Consider the following 16,057-nt stretch of genomic DNA (forward strand, 5'->3'; position numbering starts at 1 on the left):
GCAAACTTTTAGCTCTCCCTGTCTGAAAAGAAAAAGAAGTGCCTTCAATCAAAGAAAGCAATTTTCTGAACTACTACCAAATACATTCCTTTTTTGTTATATTAGTTCTTATTATCCAAGATGACAAGGTCACAGAAAAAAAAAATTGAGTTTTTCCTTTTTTTTTTTCCTCAAAGAAGTTGCATTACATTTAAATTGGATTCTACCAAACCTAGCTACACACGGACATTTCCTGTTAGTTACCTGGACCTGAATTTTCTAGAACAGTGCTTCTTAAACTTTAATATGCATATAAATCACCTAGAGTTGGTGAAAATACAGACTCTCATTCAGAAGGTCTCTGGTGGGACCAGAGGGGCTGCATTTCTAACCAGCTCTAGCTGATGCCTGGACTGACATTGTGGTTAGTAGGCTGTTTCTTAGGCCACAACCCCTCCCTAGATTGCTGCTCTCTGTAAAAAGAAGCTGAAGCAGAGGGTCACCTAAGGGTCTTTTCAGTTTTAAAATTCCATGATTCCAACTAATTTTTATTTCATTAATATCTATATGTCATGAGTCCTGTTAGTCCAGAGAGGCAAGAGAAAATTACCAGTATGTCTCACTTCCTATAACAGATGGTTGTTTAAAAATAATTAGTAAATCGTCTTATAAAATGAGTCATGCCTTTACTTCTCCAGGGAAATGTACTATTTAAAGAATTCTGGTTTTCTACAAAGGAAACAGTCTCCAAGTGTTTGTTTCAACAGTCTGAATTTTCTTTTGTAAGGATTTTTTAGCATTAACACCTATGTAACATGAAAACCTACAGCTCTGGTTAAAATTTGCAAGATGGGAGTACTCGTGGAGGTCACATCCACAAACTCCGCACATGTGGGAAAGAAGGCAGCTCTCTCTGCTTTTTAGAAAGCAGACCCAAGAAATGGAGAGCCATCCACGGACGCTTGTCCAGTAGTGAAGAAGACACACGCGCACGCACACACACACACACACGGTCTTCTCTACGTTCTAGTGGCTCTCAACCTGAGAGGCAGATCAGAATCACTTACTCAGGGGAAACAGTCTGTCAAAAAGTCCAGTGTCTGGGTCCTATCTCCATAAATTCTGATTTAACTGATCTGAGTTCGGACCTGGCCATGAGGTTCTTTCTTTAAAGGCTCCACAGACCATTCTAGTCAGGTGTAGTCGACACAGCTAATGTGTAACAAGTTGATCTGAAATAAAAAGTGGGAATCCTGGGAGAGCTTCTTGTCAGTGTGAGCAGTATACCTCATTCTGTATTTGCCTTAAATGTGATCACAATCCTCACCTGATGAAAATACGTATCAGGTAGAATCATAACGACTTTTTTCATGAGCTGACTTATATAGAATATTCCTGAATTCCTTATACCGGCCTTTTAGACGAAAGGTCCTCAAGAACGTTTAAGTACCTGTCACCAAATGTCATGCTTTCCCGTTCTTAAGCAAAAGGTTCAAATGATAAGCTAATTAAGTGAAGTGAAGTTTAACAAGAAAGAATGTAACTTCCAACACAAATCACCACTATCGCCCGGACAATCCTTGAACGGAGGGAATGTGGCTTGTGAAAAAGACCTAGGGGTTTTAATCAATTTCAAACTCAGTATGAATTAGCAGCATAATGTGACTACCAGCAACTCAAAACAAAACTTGGCTGCATCAATGGAAGGAGAATTTTCACAAAAAGAGACATCAGACTTGCTTTTGTGTTAGTCAGACCACGTCTAGAAACTGCTGCTCATTTAAAGGAGAATCTGGGTAAAATGAAAGGAGAGGTAGGTGAAAAGACTCAACAGTGTATCTTAGGACGAGGTACGCTTGAAAGAGTTGGAGATGTTTAACCCCCAGAAGCAGAGCCATGGGGTGGGGGTGGCGATGGGGCATACGGTTGGTATGTAAGGGTTGCTGCTGTATGCACCTTCCATATGGAGACATCATCAAGATTACTTGTGAGAATGTCGGAAGAAGTCTATTATTAAGAACATTTTTAACACCCACGTTTGCAAACGATTTGCTTGAGGACTTCTGGGTTTGAAGAACAATGGTAGCCTGAGTCCACATTTCTCCCTCACTCTCTGAAAACAAATACAGAATAAAATGCCTTCAACGTTCCTGGGGAACAGAGAACACTGTTCAGATTATCTATAAGAAGAAGAAAATATATATACAAATTCTAATGAGCCACCACAGCCCTCTAGCCAGTGGCTGGGCAAATGGAGAGGACAAGGTTGGAAAAATGAGCAGGGTGGGTGTATTGACTTAGAAGAAGCACAGATAAAATCACCTCCAGAAAGAGTGAGCGAAAGCATGAATGCACAGGCTGGGACCTGGTAGTTCTTACCTCTTGCTAAAGAGAAGGAGCCCCAATGTGTGTCAGACAGGAAGCCGAGTTTGTTGGGAAGAATCAGGTATATAAAGAAGATGTGGTACTTGGAGACAAGCAGTGAAGGGAAAGAAGAAAACAGAAGAGAAGTCAGGATCTTGCAGAGGAGAAAGAGAAATAAAAGAATAGGTTGGCTATCATCTTCCCTTTCTCACAAGCTGAAAACCTTTCTTGAGTGGAAAAGGAAAGGTAGTGGGTACAGCCAGTCTGTTATAATTGAGTATGACATCAGGGACCCCATGAGGACAGATCACACAGGAGAACATATCCCACCACCTGTCCCATATGCAGGGGAAGAGAAGTACATTTGCTATTCTAGAGCCAGGAGCTACAACATCCAGTGTGGTAGCCACTCACCCCATGTGGCTTCTGAGCATTTGAAATGTAGTCAGTCCAAATTGAGATGTGCTGTAAGTGTAAAATCCACACTGGATTTCAAAGACTTAATGTGAAAAAAAAGAATGAAAGGATCTCATTAATAATTTTTGGTATTGATTGCTGAATCATGATATTAACCTTAAATATGATTATAATCTTCCCCTGTTTAAATACCTACTGGGCAAAATAGGCAGCAGGCAAAACTGAAATGATAATATTTTGCTTCTGTTGTGTTCAATATATTACTAAACTTAATTTCACCTGTTTCTTATGAGTTTTTAAATGACACTACTAGATAACTTAAAATTATATGTGTGGCTCACATTGTATTTTTATTGGGCAGCATTGGCCTAGAGGGAAAGATCAGGAAAAAAGAAGGAACTACCTAACAGTTATACTTGCTCAAAAATGAAACAGGCTGTCTCAGGAAGCGTATAAACTACTGTTATTTGGAAAATGAAATACTGTGACAACTGCCTCTGGCCAGGATGGAAAAACAAGGATTAGATTACCCTAGCATGTTAAACAACTAGAAAGCTGGATTTAAAAAAAACCAATAACAATAGTTTTTAGACACTGTTCAATAAGCAGCTCAGGATCGTGGTTCCTGAGAAAAAGAAAGTGAGGGAGGCGAGCCCTGCAACGGTCCCAGCACACCATCTTATTACTTCTAAGCTGAAGCACAGCGAAGAACCCAAACAGAGCCCAGCGTGCCACTGAGTTGAGGAAACAGAAGTTGGAGTTCCCCAAAGTGAAGCTGGTATTTGTGGGACAGAATGCTGGAGAGGAAGAAGACACACAGAAAGAGAGCTCCAGAGATCTTCCATGGAATCCCCTTCGGTCTTTGACCGAGTACTGACCTGTGCAGGTGAGTCAGGAAACTACCAAAGGCCAGGCAAAGAATCACCAGAAGAAGTTGGCAAAACAACCCTGGGAGCTCAGACCGTGGTGGCAGCTTGTTGTCTTCTCGCCAGCCAGAGTGACATCAAGGAGAGTGGACATCAAGGAGAATGCTAAGAAGGACTTCACTTAATAGCCATTGACCAAAAGCTATTCTGGGCTCACCGTAGCAAAGCTTAAAAACAAGCCTTTGAAAGTATCAAACTTATCACTAGCACCTTGAAGGTGTACAAAAACAAAATACACTCATTGTACTATGTACAAAAACACTATTTAAAACAACAAACAAATAAACAAAAACCACTATTTAAAAGGAATACAACAAAACCCAGCATCCAACAATGTAAAATTCAAAATGTCTGGTATCTAATAAGAAATTAGCAGGTTTGCAAAGAAGTTGGAAAATATGGCACATAACCAGGACAAAATTCAATGAATAGAAAAAGACCCAAGATTATCGGAGATGATGGAATTAGCACACAAAGATGTTAAAATAGCTGTTATAAATATGCTCCATATATTCAGGGAGGTAGAGAAAAAACACAGATTAAGAAAAATGGAAGATATAAAAAGAGACCAAAATATAATTTACAGAGATGGAAAACACAATATCTGAAATTAAAAAATATACTAGATGGGATTGACTGCTGATTAGACACCACAAAATAAAAAAATCAAAGATTGTGAAGACATAGTAATTAATCAAAGTGAAGCATAGAAAGGGGGCACCTGGATGTTTCAGTCAGTTAAGCATCTGACTCTTGATTTTGGCTCAGGTCATGATCTCAGAGTCATGAGGGTGAGCCCCATGTCAGGTTCCACGCTCAGTGAGGAGTCTGCTTGTGATTCTCTCCCTCTCCTCGTGCGGATGAGTGTTAGGTCCAGGATGGGGCAGGCAGAGAGGGCAGGCCCTTCAGAATGGCGGCTCCAATCCCCTAGCCCTGGGAAGCTCGCAGGCATGTCCTTCTCTGGGTATTATCCTTGGCTGAAGGGAGCTGCCTCGCCCAGAGCTACGCCCCCTCCCCAGAGGGCAGCCCACACCCAGTGACACGTTCAGGTCAGGGTACAGAGGTCCCATCCCTTTGCCACAACTGGACATCCCTGAAGGGCCACCCAGCTCTAGGGCTCCCTGTAGGGTTGGCTGAGGACTTTGTTATAAATGCACCACAGTTTAACTTCTCCCTCTGCCCCATCCAGCTCCCTTCACCCCCTCACAGGTGTGGACCCCTAGGGCACCCCTGAAATCCTCTTGTGTGTGCACAGGCACACACACACACACACACACACACACACACACTTACAACTGATAAGAGGGAGCAAGAAAGGCACAGAACGTAGGCAGCTTGCTTTCCATCCCTTCTACTCCCTCCCTGAGCTTTACCCTCACCTGTTACTCTCTTCTTCTGGACAGCTGGGATCCCAGGGGCCCTCCCAGAGCCTGGACTCTTGCACATTTATCTTCCACCCAGATAAATGGGTGAAGGGAGATTTCTGGGGGTGCAGGTAGATTCATGATATAAATAGTCACCCATCGTAGCTGCTACAGCATCAGCTCCGACCTTAGCCTGGGAGCCCACTGTGGCTGGGCCTCAGTGGAGCACTCTAGAGATGGGGTCAGCGGTCTCAATCTGGCCACATGAGTGAGAACAGCCAATCCCATTCGCTTGAAAGACATGACCAAGTTTTCCAGAAATTCTAGAAATATTACAGAGGTGTACATACAGGCCCAAGTTGCTTGGAGCAACACTGAGGCTGAGGTCTGACTGGCCTGCGAAATGGGCCTCCGAGCCTTGCGAAGAGTGCACGTGCCCAGTGCTGCTCTCTTTAGCCTTTCCAGAGCCCATTATATGTGGCAAGGAGACAGTTTGCAGAAAATAGCCCCCAGTGAGAGTCCAGGCTTCCACGGATGGCACTCTTGCTACTCCCCGAACAGAACATGGATAACGCCATCTACATGGTAAGTCATTCAGACGCTAAAGCCCACATCCTAAATCAAAATGCAAGTGTTGTAACGTTCATTTATTTTACCCATTATCTACAAACCAAATGGGTTTTCAGGAATAAGGTTTCTTTTATGCTACATAAAGCGCTCTGCTGAGACTTATGTAGAGGGGAAGGGGAAGGAACCACCGGAAGGGTGGGGCCACAGAAATTCATGGGGTATTAACAGAGACAGGGGACCTCTCCCCTACACATGCTTTTACCAATCTCTCTGGCCCAAGCACCCACTAATAACACTTTTACCACCTGGTGTGAATGTGTAGATTTATTAATAAGCCATGAACTGTGCTCATCGCCTTGTCTAGGCTGATACAGAAACAGAAACTCAAGTTCCATATAAGATATCTGTAGGTGTACGTGTGTTAATGTGCTTGCGTGTGTGTCTGTTTCACTACTAATAAAATGGAAAGTATCTGTTCCTTTCAGGAATATATAAAAATCAATTCCATTTTTGTGAAATGATTATTTATTATTTATTTATTTAGAGAGTGAGTGAATGAGTGGGGGGGGGGGGCAGCAGGAGAGGGAGAGAGAGAGAATCTTAAGCAGACTCCACGCCCAGCATGGAGCCCAACACAGGGCTCAATCTCATGACCCTGAGATCATGACCTGAGCCAAAATCAAGAGTCTGACACTTAACCGACGGAGCCATCCAGGCGCCCCAAGGATTTTGTGAAATGTTTTTTAAAGCCAAGTATGAGAGATGTCAGAGCTTCTTTTATCTCTTTTTCCTTGGATCTTCCTCCATCCCTCACCTCCTTTTCAACTTCAGTGAGATATGACCAGTGGTTCAAGGAAACATCAGAGTCAACATTTGGGACAGAGGAAAGAAAGGGCAGGCTTTGAGTGCCCACTGCTACCCTCAAAGATGCTTTTGCAGGACAACTCTCATTTGAAAAGTCCCTTCCTTTTACAACGGCTTCCGCTGACTTCCTGCCCACCCAGTGACCTGACTAGTCAGGTACCTCCAAAGAACTAGTATCTTCAAAACCATTGTTAAGAAACACACAAGACAAGAAATTCAGGAGTATGCACAAAGGGAACTAATACGTCATTAAGTAAGTATGGAAAATCATCTGCATAATTAAAAATTCACAGGCGATTGCGGAGAAGTGAGATTCACCACTTTTGAACAGTCACCCAGCAGCTGAAAGCTAGAAATAACAGTCCTCACTCGGCTGCTGGCCTCCAGCTGCTGCCCGCGCCTATTTCCAAAGGAAGGGAGGATGGATTGAAGAAAACTGAAATGCAATCTTGTTTGACTGATTTAAGAACACTAATATAATCTTTTTCCATCAGAGGCCCGTGTGCCTGGAAGGAAGAGCAGAGAAGTCAGGCTATTTTCATCAGCAGGAAGAGGTGGCACAGTACCTGGACATGGGCACCCACTGTGACTGTCCTAACAGCAAGAAGAAACAGTTTGGAAGAAGATGCTAGAAGAATATCCAAATAGCTTGGGAAAGGCTATCGAACAACCCAGTATCTAAAGCAATGCCTGGATAATGTTATCCTGCTGTAGGAAAACAGACATTCACCAGAAAGGTCACTGCGTGGGTTCTGGTCGTGACTGGAGCAGCCCGAGGAAGCCCCTCTGTCCCGCGGAGCCTCCACTCCCCATCGGGCAGGTGAACCCCTCTTTCCAGTTCTGAGTTGCTTCCATCTCAAGATGTGAGTGTGAGGTCGGGTCTCCTCCCGCACATTCATCTAGGTGCCCTGGTTGGGCCTGGGGGTCTCTTAATGAGGCCTCTGGGTCCAGGGCAAAGCAACAGGAATTCTGTTGGAGGCAGGGAGCTGGGAAGAGGCCAGTTTGCTCAGTTTGCTATGTTTTCCTTCTGTTATTATCTTAGAGCCATGCAGACAGCTGCCGCTTCTACTTTGACTTCTTTAAACAACTCCACACCTTCGAGTTTATAAAAACTTATGATTGTTTTAAGCCACAAAATCCCCTAATGGGGAGAGCCCTTGGGAGATTTTCTAGAGAGTGCCCTCTCCGAAGAGCTGGAATTCATGGATTACTGACAAGGTAACGATGACAAGGGAACAGAGCAGAGGCATGATAAGATTATGAAGTTTGTAGTGAAAGAATATAGAAAAGCACACGCTGTGTGATTCTAATTATATAAGGTTTAAGAAAGTCGAGGGGTGGGAGCCTGGGTGGCTCAGTTGTTAAGCATCTGCCTTCGGCTGAGGTTGTGATCCCAGGGTCCTGGGATCGAGTCCCGCTTCGGGCTCCCTGCTCAGCAGGAAGCCTGCTTCTCCCTCTCCTACTCCCCCCTGCTTGTGTTCCCTCTCTTGCTGTCTCTCTCTGTCAAATAAATAAATAAATAAATCTTTAAAAAAAAAAAAAGGAAAAGAAAGTCGAGGGGTGCCTGGGAGATGCAGTCCATGAAACGTTCGGCTCAGGTCATGCTCTCAGGGTCATGAGATCGAGCCCCATGTTGGGCTCCATGCTCAGCATGGAATCTGCTTAAGACTCTCTCCCTCTCCCTTGTGTCCCTCCAACTGCCCCCTGTCCCCTGCTCTCTCTCTCTCTCTCACAAAATCAATCAATCTTTTTTTTTTTAAAGAAAGTTGAAACTAATCTGTGGGAATGGAAGTAAGAACAGTGGTTGCCAATGTGGGAATGGGTGATGACCAGACGTAGGCACTAAGATCTTTATAGGGTCATGGAAATGTTCTACATTTTAACAGAGTAATGATTGCATGCTCTATACATTTATTAAAACTCACTGAACAGGAAACAAAAAGATGATGAAGTGTGTGAGAGCTGAGCCTACGTCACACTAAACTCACACATGGAGAAACACAGATAAACACACACACATTAGATACATATCACTCATGTTTGGAGGACACAGAGCTACTGGGGAGGAAGAAGAGCACAGCGTTAGCAACATAGCCTGTGAAGTCTCGGGCTTTGCAGGCATGCAACCCACTCCTGTGTGACCTTGGGTAAGTCATGTAACTTCTTCACTCACCCCCCTCTCTTCCTCTAGGAAATAGCAGTTTTATGTACAAGTGAGCAGTACACTGTGGTGCGGTAGGAAGGCCTTGAGGAGGGGGGCCATGCTGTCCTGGTGGATAGTCAGGGCTCTCTCCCAGTTCCGAAAGCCTATTTTGTGGCTCGGCTGAATGCACAGTGTGGAAGAATATTCAAATCTGGAATTCTTTAAACTGAGCAACTTTGCACAGTTACTTGTTACAAGTTTATAAACTCCACTGTTGTTTCTTCAATAGATTGTTAAAGCAGTTAACCTGTATAAATATTTGGAAATATAGAAATATAAACCGATGGCATTTTTTAAAAGATTTTACTTATTTATTTGTTTGAGAGAGAGCGAGAGTGTGTGTGTGAGCATGCGAGAGCGAGTTGGGGGGAGTCAGGAGGTAGGGAGAGAGACAAGCAGACTCCCTGCTGAGCGCAAGCCCTGCACAAAGCTCGATCTCATGACCCTGAGATCATGGCCTGAGCTGAAACCAAGAGTCATACACTTAACCGACTGAGCCACCCAGGTGCCCCAAACTGATAGCATTTTTATAATACTCTATTTTAACTGCCAGCCCTTGTGATATTTTTATCTCTTGTTCAGCAAAGGGCAGTTTTTAGATCCACTATTAACTACTAACAAAAGAGACCTGGAGGTTTGCTGGATGTTACAGATTTTGTATTGCTTCACTAACACACTGATATCTGAGAGAGCGTGTCAAAAAGGATCATCAGAATGTGAGTCACGCAAATTAACTGACCGAAGACAGCTTAGCAAACGGTCATGGGCGCCCGTGGACGGACACCTGACTCAGCTGCAGCATTATCTAAGCGGAAGGGAGGGAGGGCATGACTGACGCCCAACTGCCAGGCGACCTGGAAGTCACAGCCTCTCTGTGACTTGCCACAAAGAACCTGAGTGAATAGGAATAATGGTAATGGTACTGGCAGCCAACCTTCCCACGTGCTTGCCATGTGGCAGGTGCTGTTCTGACGGCTTTCTCCTACAAGGCGGGTGTTAATATCATCAGCCCCAATTTACAGGTGGAGAAACTGAGGCAGTAAATGGAAGTAATATGCCTCAGATCACACAGCCAGCAAACGGGAAAGCCTGTACTCTTAGCTATTCCGGACTTGCTTTACTAGAAAGTGCTCTGAATCTGAAAAAAGAATTCCGAAACGTTTTCTTATATTTTTAGAAAGTTCAGAAACAAGCTAAAGAATTTGTGCTGTGTTTTATTCCACTACCTTGATTACTCAAGTTGTTTATGGATTCTTTCTTACTCCGTGCCAGTTTTTTTCAATCAATTTTCTGGCTATTTCAGATCAACAGTTAATTAGAAAAGGCAAAGTATTGCAAGCGAAGAGACTCACGTTCGAGCTTTGCCACAAACTTACTGTGCGAATTTGGTTGAGGCCTCAGATTTCTCCGATTTATGAGAAGGGTCCTCCTTTCTTTAGCTAAAAGAGTTGAGCGTGTGTCAAGTGTCATCTGTGAACTTCAGAGACACCGCCTGTCCAGAGCAGATGGCTGGGGCAGGCTGCCAGGGGCTAGTCGTTCCATCCCAGCTCTGGGCTGTAATGGCTGCACGCTCGGCCCTGCCCTCCGTGTCTTGGCTGCACACCAGCCTAAGATGTCAAAGAGACATGCTTGAGTTGGCCAGCTCCCAGTGTGATATTTAGGAAGAAGAAAATAAAAGCGTAGGGATGATCACATTCTCTTAAGTAATATTAAACGAGAGCATGCCACCCTCCTAATTTCCTCTGAAAGCACTTCTCGTGTTTGCAAAGAGAATGACAAGACAACTATCTCAGCCCATCGTACTTCCCGATGGGAGGTGTGAGCTGGGAGTCCCGCACAAAAGCCCCCATTTTATAGGAACCAGCTCAGTTTCATCAGTGCCTGCTCACCACTATGTCAGAATCCTGAAATTATAGGGATATTGTTAGTTTAAGGTATTAACAGAAGCAAATGGTAGAAGGTCCTCATTCGCCATAGGCACACAGTGACCCCACTGTTGAAGGAAAATAAGGTGTGGATATTTCAACAAGCGCTATTTTTAAGATGTATAGTCACTTTTGTCTTTCCAGTCTACCCTGCAAATCTATGGAGACCAGAAAAAAGATTAATAAATAATCTTGTAACTTTCCACCCTGGTGTGATATGTATTCATTTGCATCTTCGAAACTACTTCTTAAGGGCCTACCAGGCATAAGGAACTTAAAAAGACAAATTCCCAATCTCTGTTACAAGATTTGAAAGACATTTCAAGAGGCCTAAGAACTTTGGCAGTCCCATTTTCTAAATATCCAAGAACGCGTCACCTTAGTAACAATTGAGGCGTGTATATTAAATGCTAACGAGTTATTAAATAGAGTTGAAAACTGTCTTGTTCGTTGTTCCTCTAAGAGTGTCAACTCCCGCCTTTATCTGTCTCCTCCCCTTTGCAATGCAACGGTGCCTTCAAATAGCATTCTTTAAAAGGCAGCTTTACGGCTTGGAGGAATAAGCTGATTTCACAGCCAGTTTTGCCACTGCTATGGAAAACAGAGTGCACATGCAAGCCAGCTGAAGTCATACGAACTGCAGGGATTAGGGCTGCGGGGGCCTCTACTACTGCTATCAAATGGCAATTGGAAACAGCTTTTCCAAAGTACGGCATGAGAAATCGGGAATTCCTGTCCACGGCTCCCCAACCCACTGGATTTTTAATCAGGCCTGGTACAACCCAGTAGAGATCAGAAATATGAACATGATGCTGCTAAAACCAAACAAGAGTATCCTCTGGTCTCCAAGTTTTGTTCAGCCTGGCTCCCTTCCAGCCTGTAATTATTGTCACTCACCAGTGATTAAGGGAACAGTTTCTGGCTAGGGAGATGGGCGCTCCAGGAAGGCTCGACCCAGGGGTGGGACAGGCTCAGTTCAGCACCCTTCCTTCCCTCCAAGCCCTCGATGTGCAAAGGGTCTAACTGCTCGACTTTTTAACCTTATCGCACTCACTTCAACTTTATCAGTCACTCAGAGGTAAAATAACTTTTGCAGAGGTCATGAGAAAACTATTTAGAATATTAATAAGCTAGAACCATTCGATGAAAGCGTTTTTTCTTGGCACGCTGACTTTTTAAGGGAGGAGAGTCCGCTCCCAAGAAAGCAAGCTCAAGTCAGTCATTTAGTAAAACCAGCAAACAAAAACTACTTTCCGAATTTGGTTTGCGATCAATCCAGATGTAGCCCAACTCCCTATACCTCTGTCTAGATCTAGAAGCTAGGAGATGGTAGAAAACCCAGAGGTCAGTTATCACAATGTCCATTTCATTTGTCAATTCTTGAACAGTCATTTATCAAAGTAGGAAAATGAATTAATCGGACAGTTGATCAGAACATGAGCTTATCAGGTAAATTACCGCCATACCTGTTACATACGAGCCACTCCCTCTGATGATACAGTGTTGTGTATACATGGATGGTAGCACTTGAAAATGGGCCCGCTGTAACTTCCACCTCGAAAGATCCTTAATTAAAACTCCCTTAGAAGTATGATTTACTGACAAAGAAGGAGCTGTGATTTTTTTTTTTTTTTTACTTGCCTTCAAGGCTCAAGTCAAATTCCATCCATTCGATAACGTTCCCTGGCCGGACCTTGAGTCAACTGGTTTCTGTCTTCCACAGCAAATTTATGGGATGTCTCTTTAGCACAATATAGGTAGTTGCTAGTAGGTGAATATTCCCCCCCAGATGTTGGGTTGTTTCCCCAAAGGCAGTGATTTGTGTCTTACTCATTTCTGAAGCCCTCCTACCCTTGTTCTGGAATTAAAACCCAGAACAGAATTCAAAACAAACAAACAAAAAACTTCTATTGTCTAAAATGTATTATTAATATGTTACTATTTAGAGAAGAAGCTGTTTTCAGGAAAAAAGCATAGCCAAATGACAGACAATATTTCAGATGGTAGGAGAAGGCTCAGGGAGAGAGCATCACGTGCAAACTGGGTGCTCAGTGAAGGTAAACCTAAGGCTCTGAAATATTACTCCACTATCACAATAAAGCTTGTCTCAAACTAGAGCAAATTTAAACTCATTAGGACATTCTTTAAAAAGCAACAATCAGGGGGCGCCTGGGTGGCTCAGTCGGTTAAGCGTCTGCCTTCAGCTCAGGTCATGATCCCAGGGTCCTGGGATCGAGTCCCACATCGGGCTCCCTGCTCAGCAGGAGCCTGCTTCTCTCTCTCCTCCCCGCTCATGCTCTCTTCTCACTATCTCTGTCTGTCTCTCTCTCAAATAAATAAAATCTTAAAAAATAAAAATAAATAAAAAGCAACAATCAATTTTTGGATAAAAGTTTTATAAAAATGACTTGTCCTCTAACAAAAACAATTTCCTAAAAGCACTTTAGAGAACTTACCCTAAAGAAAAACATTTTAGGTTTTTACATTTTACATTTTAGATACATTTTTATCAGTCATGATCAAATCAAGGGAAAAAAAGGAATTCTAGTTAACTCCAAATTAACTAGAGCGTTCCATCATCTGGGCATCACCTTCAATCTGTCAATGAAATTCATCTGCTAAGAGCAGCAAGACTCAGGCAGCCCTTACCTTCATGAATAAACATCTTCTGAGCATTTTCAGGATGAAGTAACACCAGTAAAGGTGAAGGACTTGCAGGACCATGAGCTGGAGGTTGAGGAAGATGTATGAAAAGAAAGGCTCAAGATAATGCAGAGGCAGAATCAGGGTGCAATATAAAATCCTAAAAAAAAAAAAAAAAAAACAGAGGAGAGCATTTTATTACACAGTACTAGTGAATTTTCAGTGGAAAAACAAATACTTTTTCTCTCAAGGCATACGACATTTATTTCATTTCTAACCATGCCCAGGAAATTCTCAAGGGAAGACAGTATGATAATATTACCTTTTATATCATTATTGGCGAGCTACAAAAAAAATATACAGTCTGCCTCTGGGGAGAAAAGTTAAAGCAAATGGAATTTTTATTGTCATGCTGACTACCCGGCAGTTTCTGTACCTGGGTTTCCTCTTTGCAAACAGAAGAGCGTACACAACCCTACTCGGCTTCCCCGGGGTTTGTAGAACAAATAGGATAATGCATGTTTACATGGGGTTATAATTGCCCTTATGACGCAACCTCATATATTTGGCAGCAAAGGTGAGTGGGGAATTTTACAAAAGTAAATTTTCCAATAAAGGAGGCTTTTAAAGAAACAAAAACTCTATTATTACTTCCACTTTCTAAAGCAAACTGCATAACTATGGATTTCACGAACAGACTCATGGCCATCATTTTGAGCTGCCCCCGATGACCCAGAACGCACAGTGCCGTCAGATAACGACTGCTGAATGAAGGGCTCCCCTGTTCCCTTCCCAAACTTCATACACTACCATGATCTTAGAGTTCCTGGATTGGTTTGCTTGTTAGTATATTATTCTAATTATAAAAGTAATCTATTCATGCAAAATAGGAAAAATAAGAAAAAAATAGAGTTGCCCATAATACCACCAGGCTAAACAAATTATATTGGGGTTTTTGTGTATTATCTTCCGGTTTTTCCTATACATATTTAATTTTATTTTTTACATGGACATATAGTAAAACTGACTCTTTTTTTGGTGTTGTATGAATTATAATACATACAGACATCTATGTAACCACCACCACGATCACTATCCAAAACCGTTCCATCATCTCAAAAAAAACCAAACAAACAAAAAAACCCTGTGCTCTCTCTTTCGAGTCCCACTCTCTCCCCGAGGCCTAGAACTTGGCAAACCCTCATCTGCTCTCTCTTTAATTTTGTGTTTTCAAGAAGGCCATATAAATGGGGTCACACGGTGTGTCAGCTTCGGAGACCGCCTTCTTTCATTCAACATGGTGCCTTTAAGAGTCTTCCAAGTTGTTGTGGGCACCAAGAGCATGTTGCTTTGGATTACGCAGTGGTAGCCCACTCTACGGACGCCTCACACTTCGTGTTCCTACCCTTCCTTCGGAGAGCTTTCGTGTTGTCTGCAGTGTTTGGCCATTATGAATAGGTGTGTTATAAATAGTCACATGCAGGTTTTGTGTGACCATAATGGTTGGGTCTCACATACAAGGATACATTGAACTTCAAGAAACTGACAACCTGCTCTCCAGAGTGGTTGCTGTGCGGTCCAACCAGCCACGTATGAGGATGTCAACTGTTCCCCAGCCTCAGGGGCACTTGCTGTTGACCTTCAGAGATGTCTGCCACACGTGGGGTTTTATGTTCGACTCCACTTAGCGTGGAATCAAAAAACAGTTTACACTGCTTGAACAACTCGGTGTATGTGGTTTTTCCCAAATGGAAGGCTATTTCTTTAGAAGTGCAGATTCCGAAATGTGAAATGACCGTTTCAAGGTGCACGTTAGTATGTACATTCAAGGTGTGTATTAAAAACTGTTAAGACTTTGCCAAACTATGTCCAAAATTATAACAATTTATAACACCTCTATATAACAAAGATAATGGCCGCTTATCCATTCCACTTATACAAATCCCTTCTAGACACTTAGGAATTATAGAAAAATATAAAGAGGTTAAGGAAAAATCACCTAACATCTCACAACTCGCACGTAACCCACTACGTTTTGGTAAACATAATTGAAGTCATCCCTCCTAAAAATACATTCTTTAAGTTTTACGGTCCTTTTCCTTTTTTTGCCCCTTCCCCATGACCACATGATTTTTTATAACAGAAACACACTATGCATGTGATTTTTGTACTCTGCTTTTATGACTCAATAATATGGTACAGAGAGCTTTCCATGTCAATGAATATATCTATGTATCAGGGATCAGCAAACAGTTTCGTAAAGGGACGGATAATAAATATTTTAGGCCTCTGGGCCATTTGGTTTCTGTTGCAAATACTCAACTCTGCCACCATAGTGTAAGAGCAGCCGTAGAAATATGCCAGTTAGTGGGTGTTGCTGTGTGCCAGTAAAACTTTATTAACAAAAACAGTCAGTGGGCTGGATTTGGCCTGCGAGCCAGAGTTTGCCAACCCCTACTATATGCCAGGCTATGTAATACCTGCCCAGAAATCTATGTATAGATATCATAATTTATTTAACTAATCCCTTTTTGATAGATATTGATTTCCAAATTTTCATTATGTTATAGAGAATACTGTAAGAATTACTTGTAAAGACATTTTGATAGAACCGTTTGATTATTTTCTTAGAATAGCTAAAGTCCTTAATAAAAAAGTATACTCATTTGACATTTTAGAATACATTGCTAGACTGCTTTCCAGCAAGACCATACCAATTTATTTTCTTATAATATGAAAAGTGTATGAGAGTACCTGCTTCCTTAGACCAACATTGTACTTTGTCAGCATCTATCTAAAAGA

General features: G+C 42.5%; 1 protein-coding gene across 1 annotated transcript in view; it reads right to left on the reverse strand.

The window, feature by feature from the left end:
• Nucleotides 1-16,057, reverse strand: part of CERS3 (ceramide synthase 3) — a 76,549-nt gene that overhangs the window by 15,862 nt on the left and 44,630 nt on the right. Inside the window, exon 9 of the mRNA XM_032391321.1 lies at nucleotides 13,262-13,415. Within this exon, the coding sequence (XP_032247212.1) occupies nucleotides 13,262-13,415 (154 nt within the window). The remainder of the gene's footprint in view (nucleotides 1-13,261; nucleotides 13,416-16,057) is intronic.

Source organism: Phoca vitulina, unplaced genomic scaffold (genome assembly GCF_004348235.1).
Source record: "Phoca vitulina isolate PV1807 unplaced genomic scaffold, GSC_HSeal_1.0 scaffold61, whole genome shotgun sequence".
NCBI classification, from domain to species: Eukaryota; Metazoa; Chordata; class Mammalia; order Carnivora; family Phocidae; genus Phoca; species Phoca vitulina.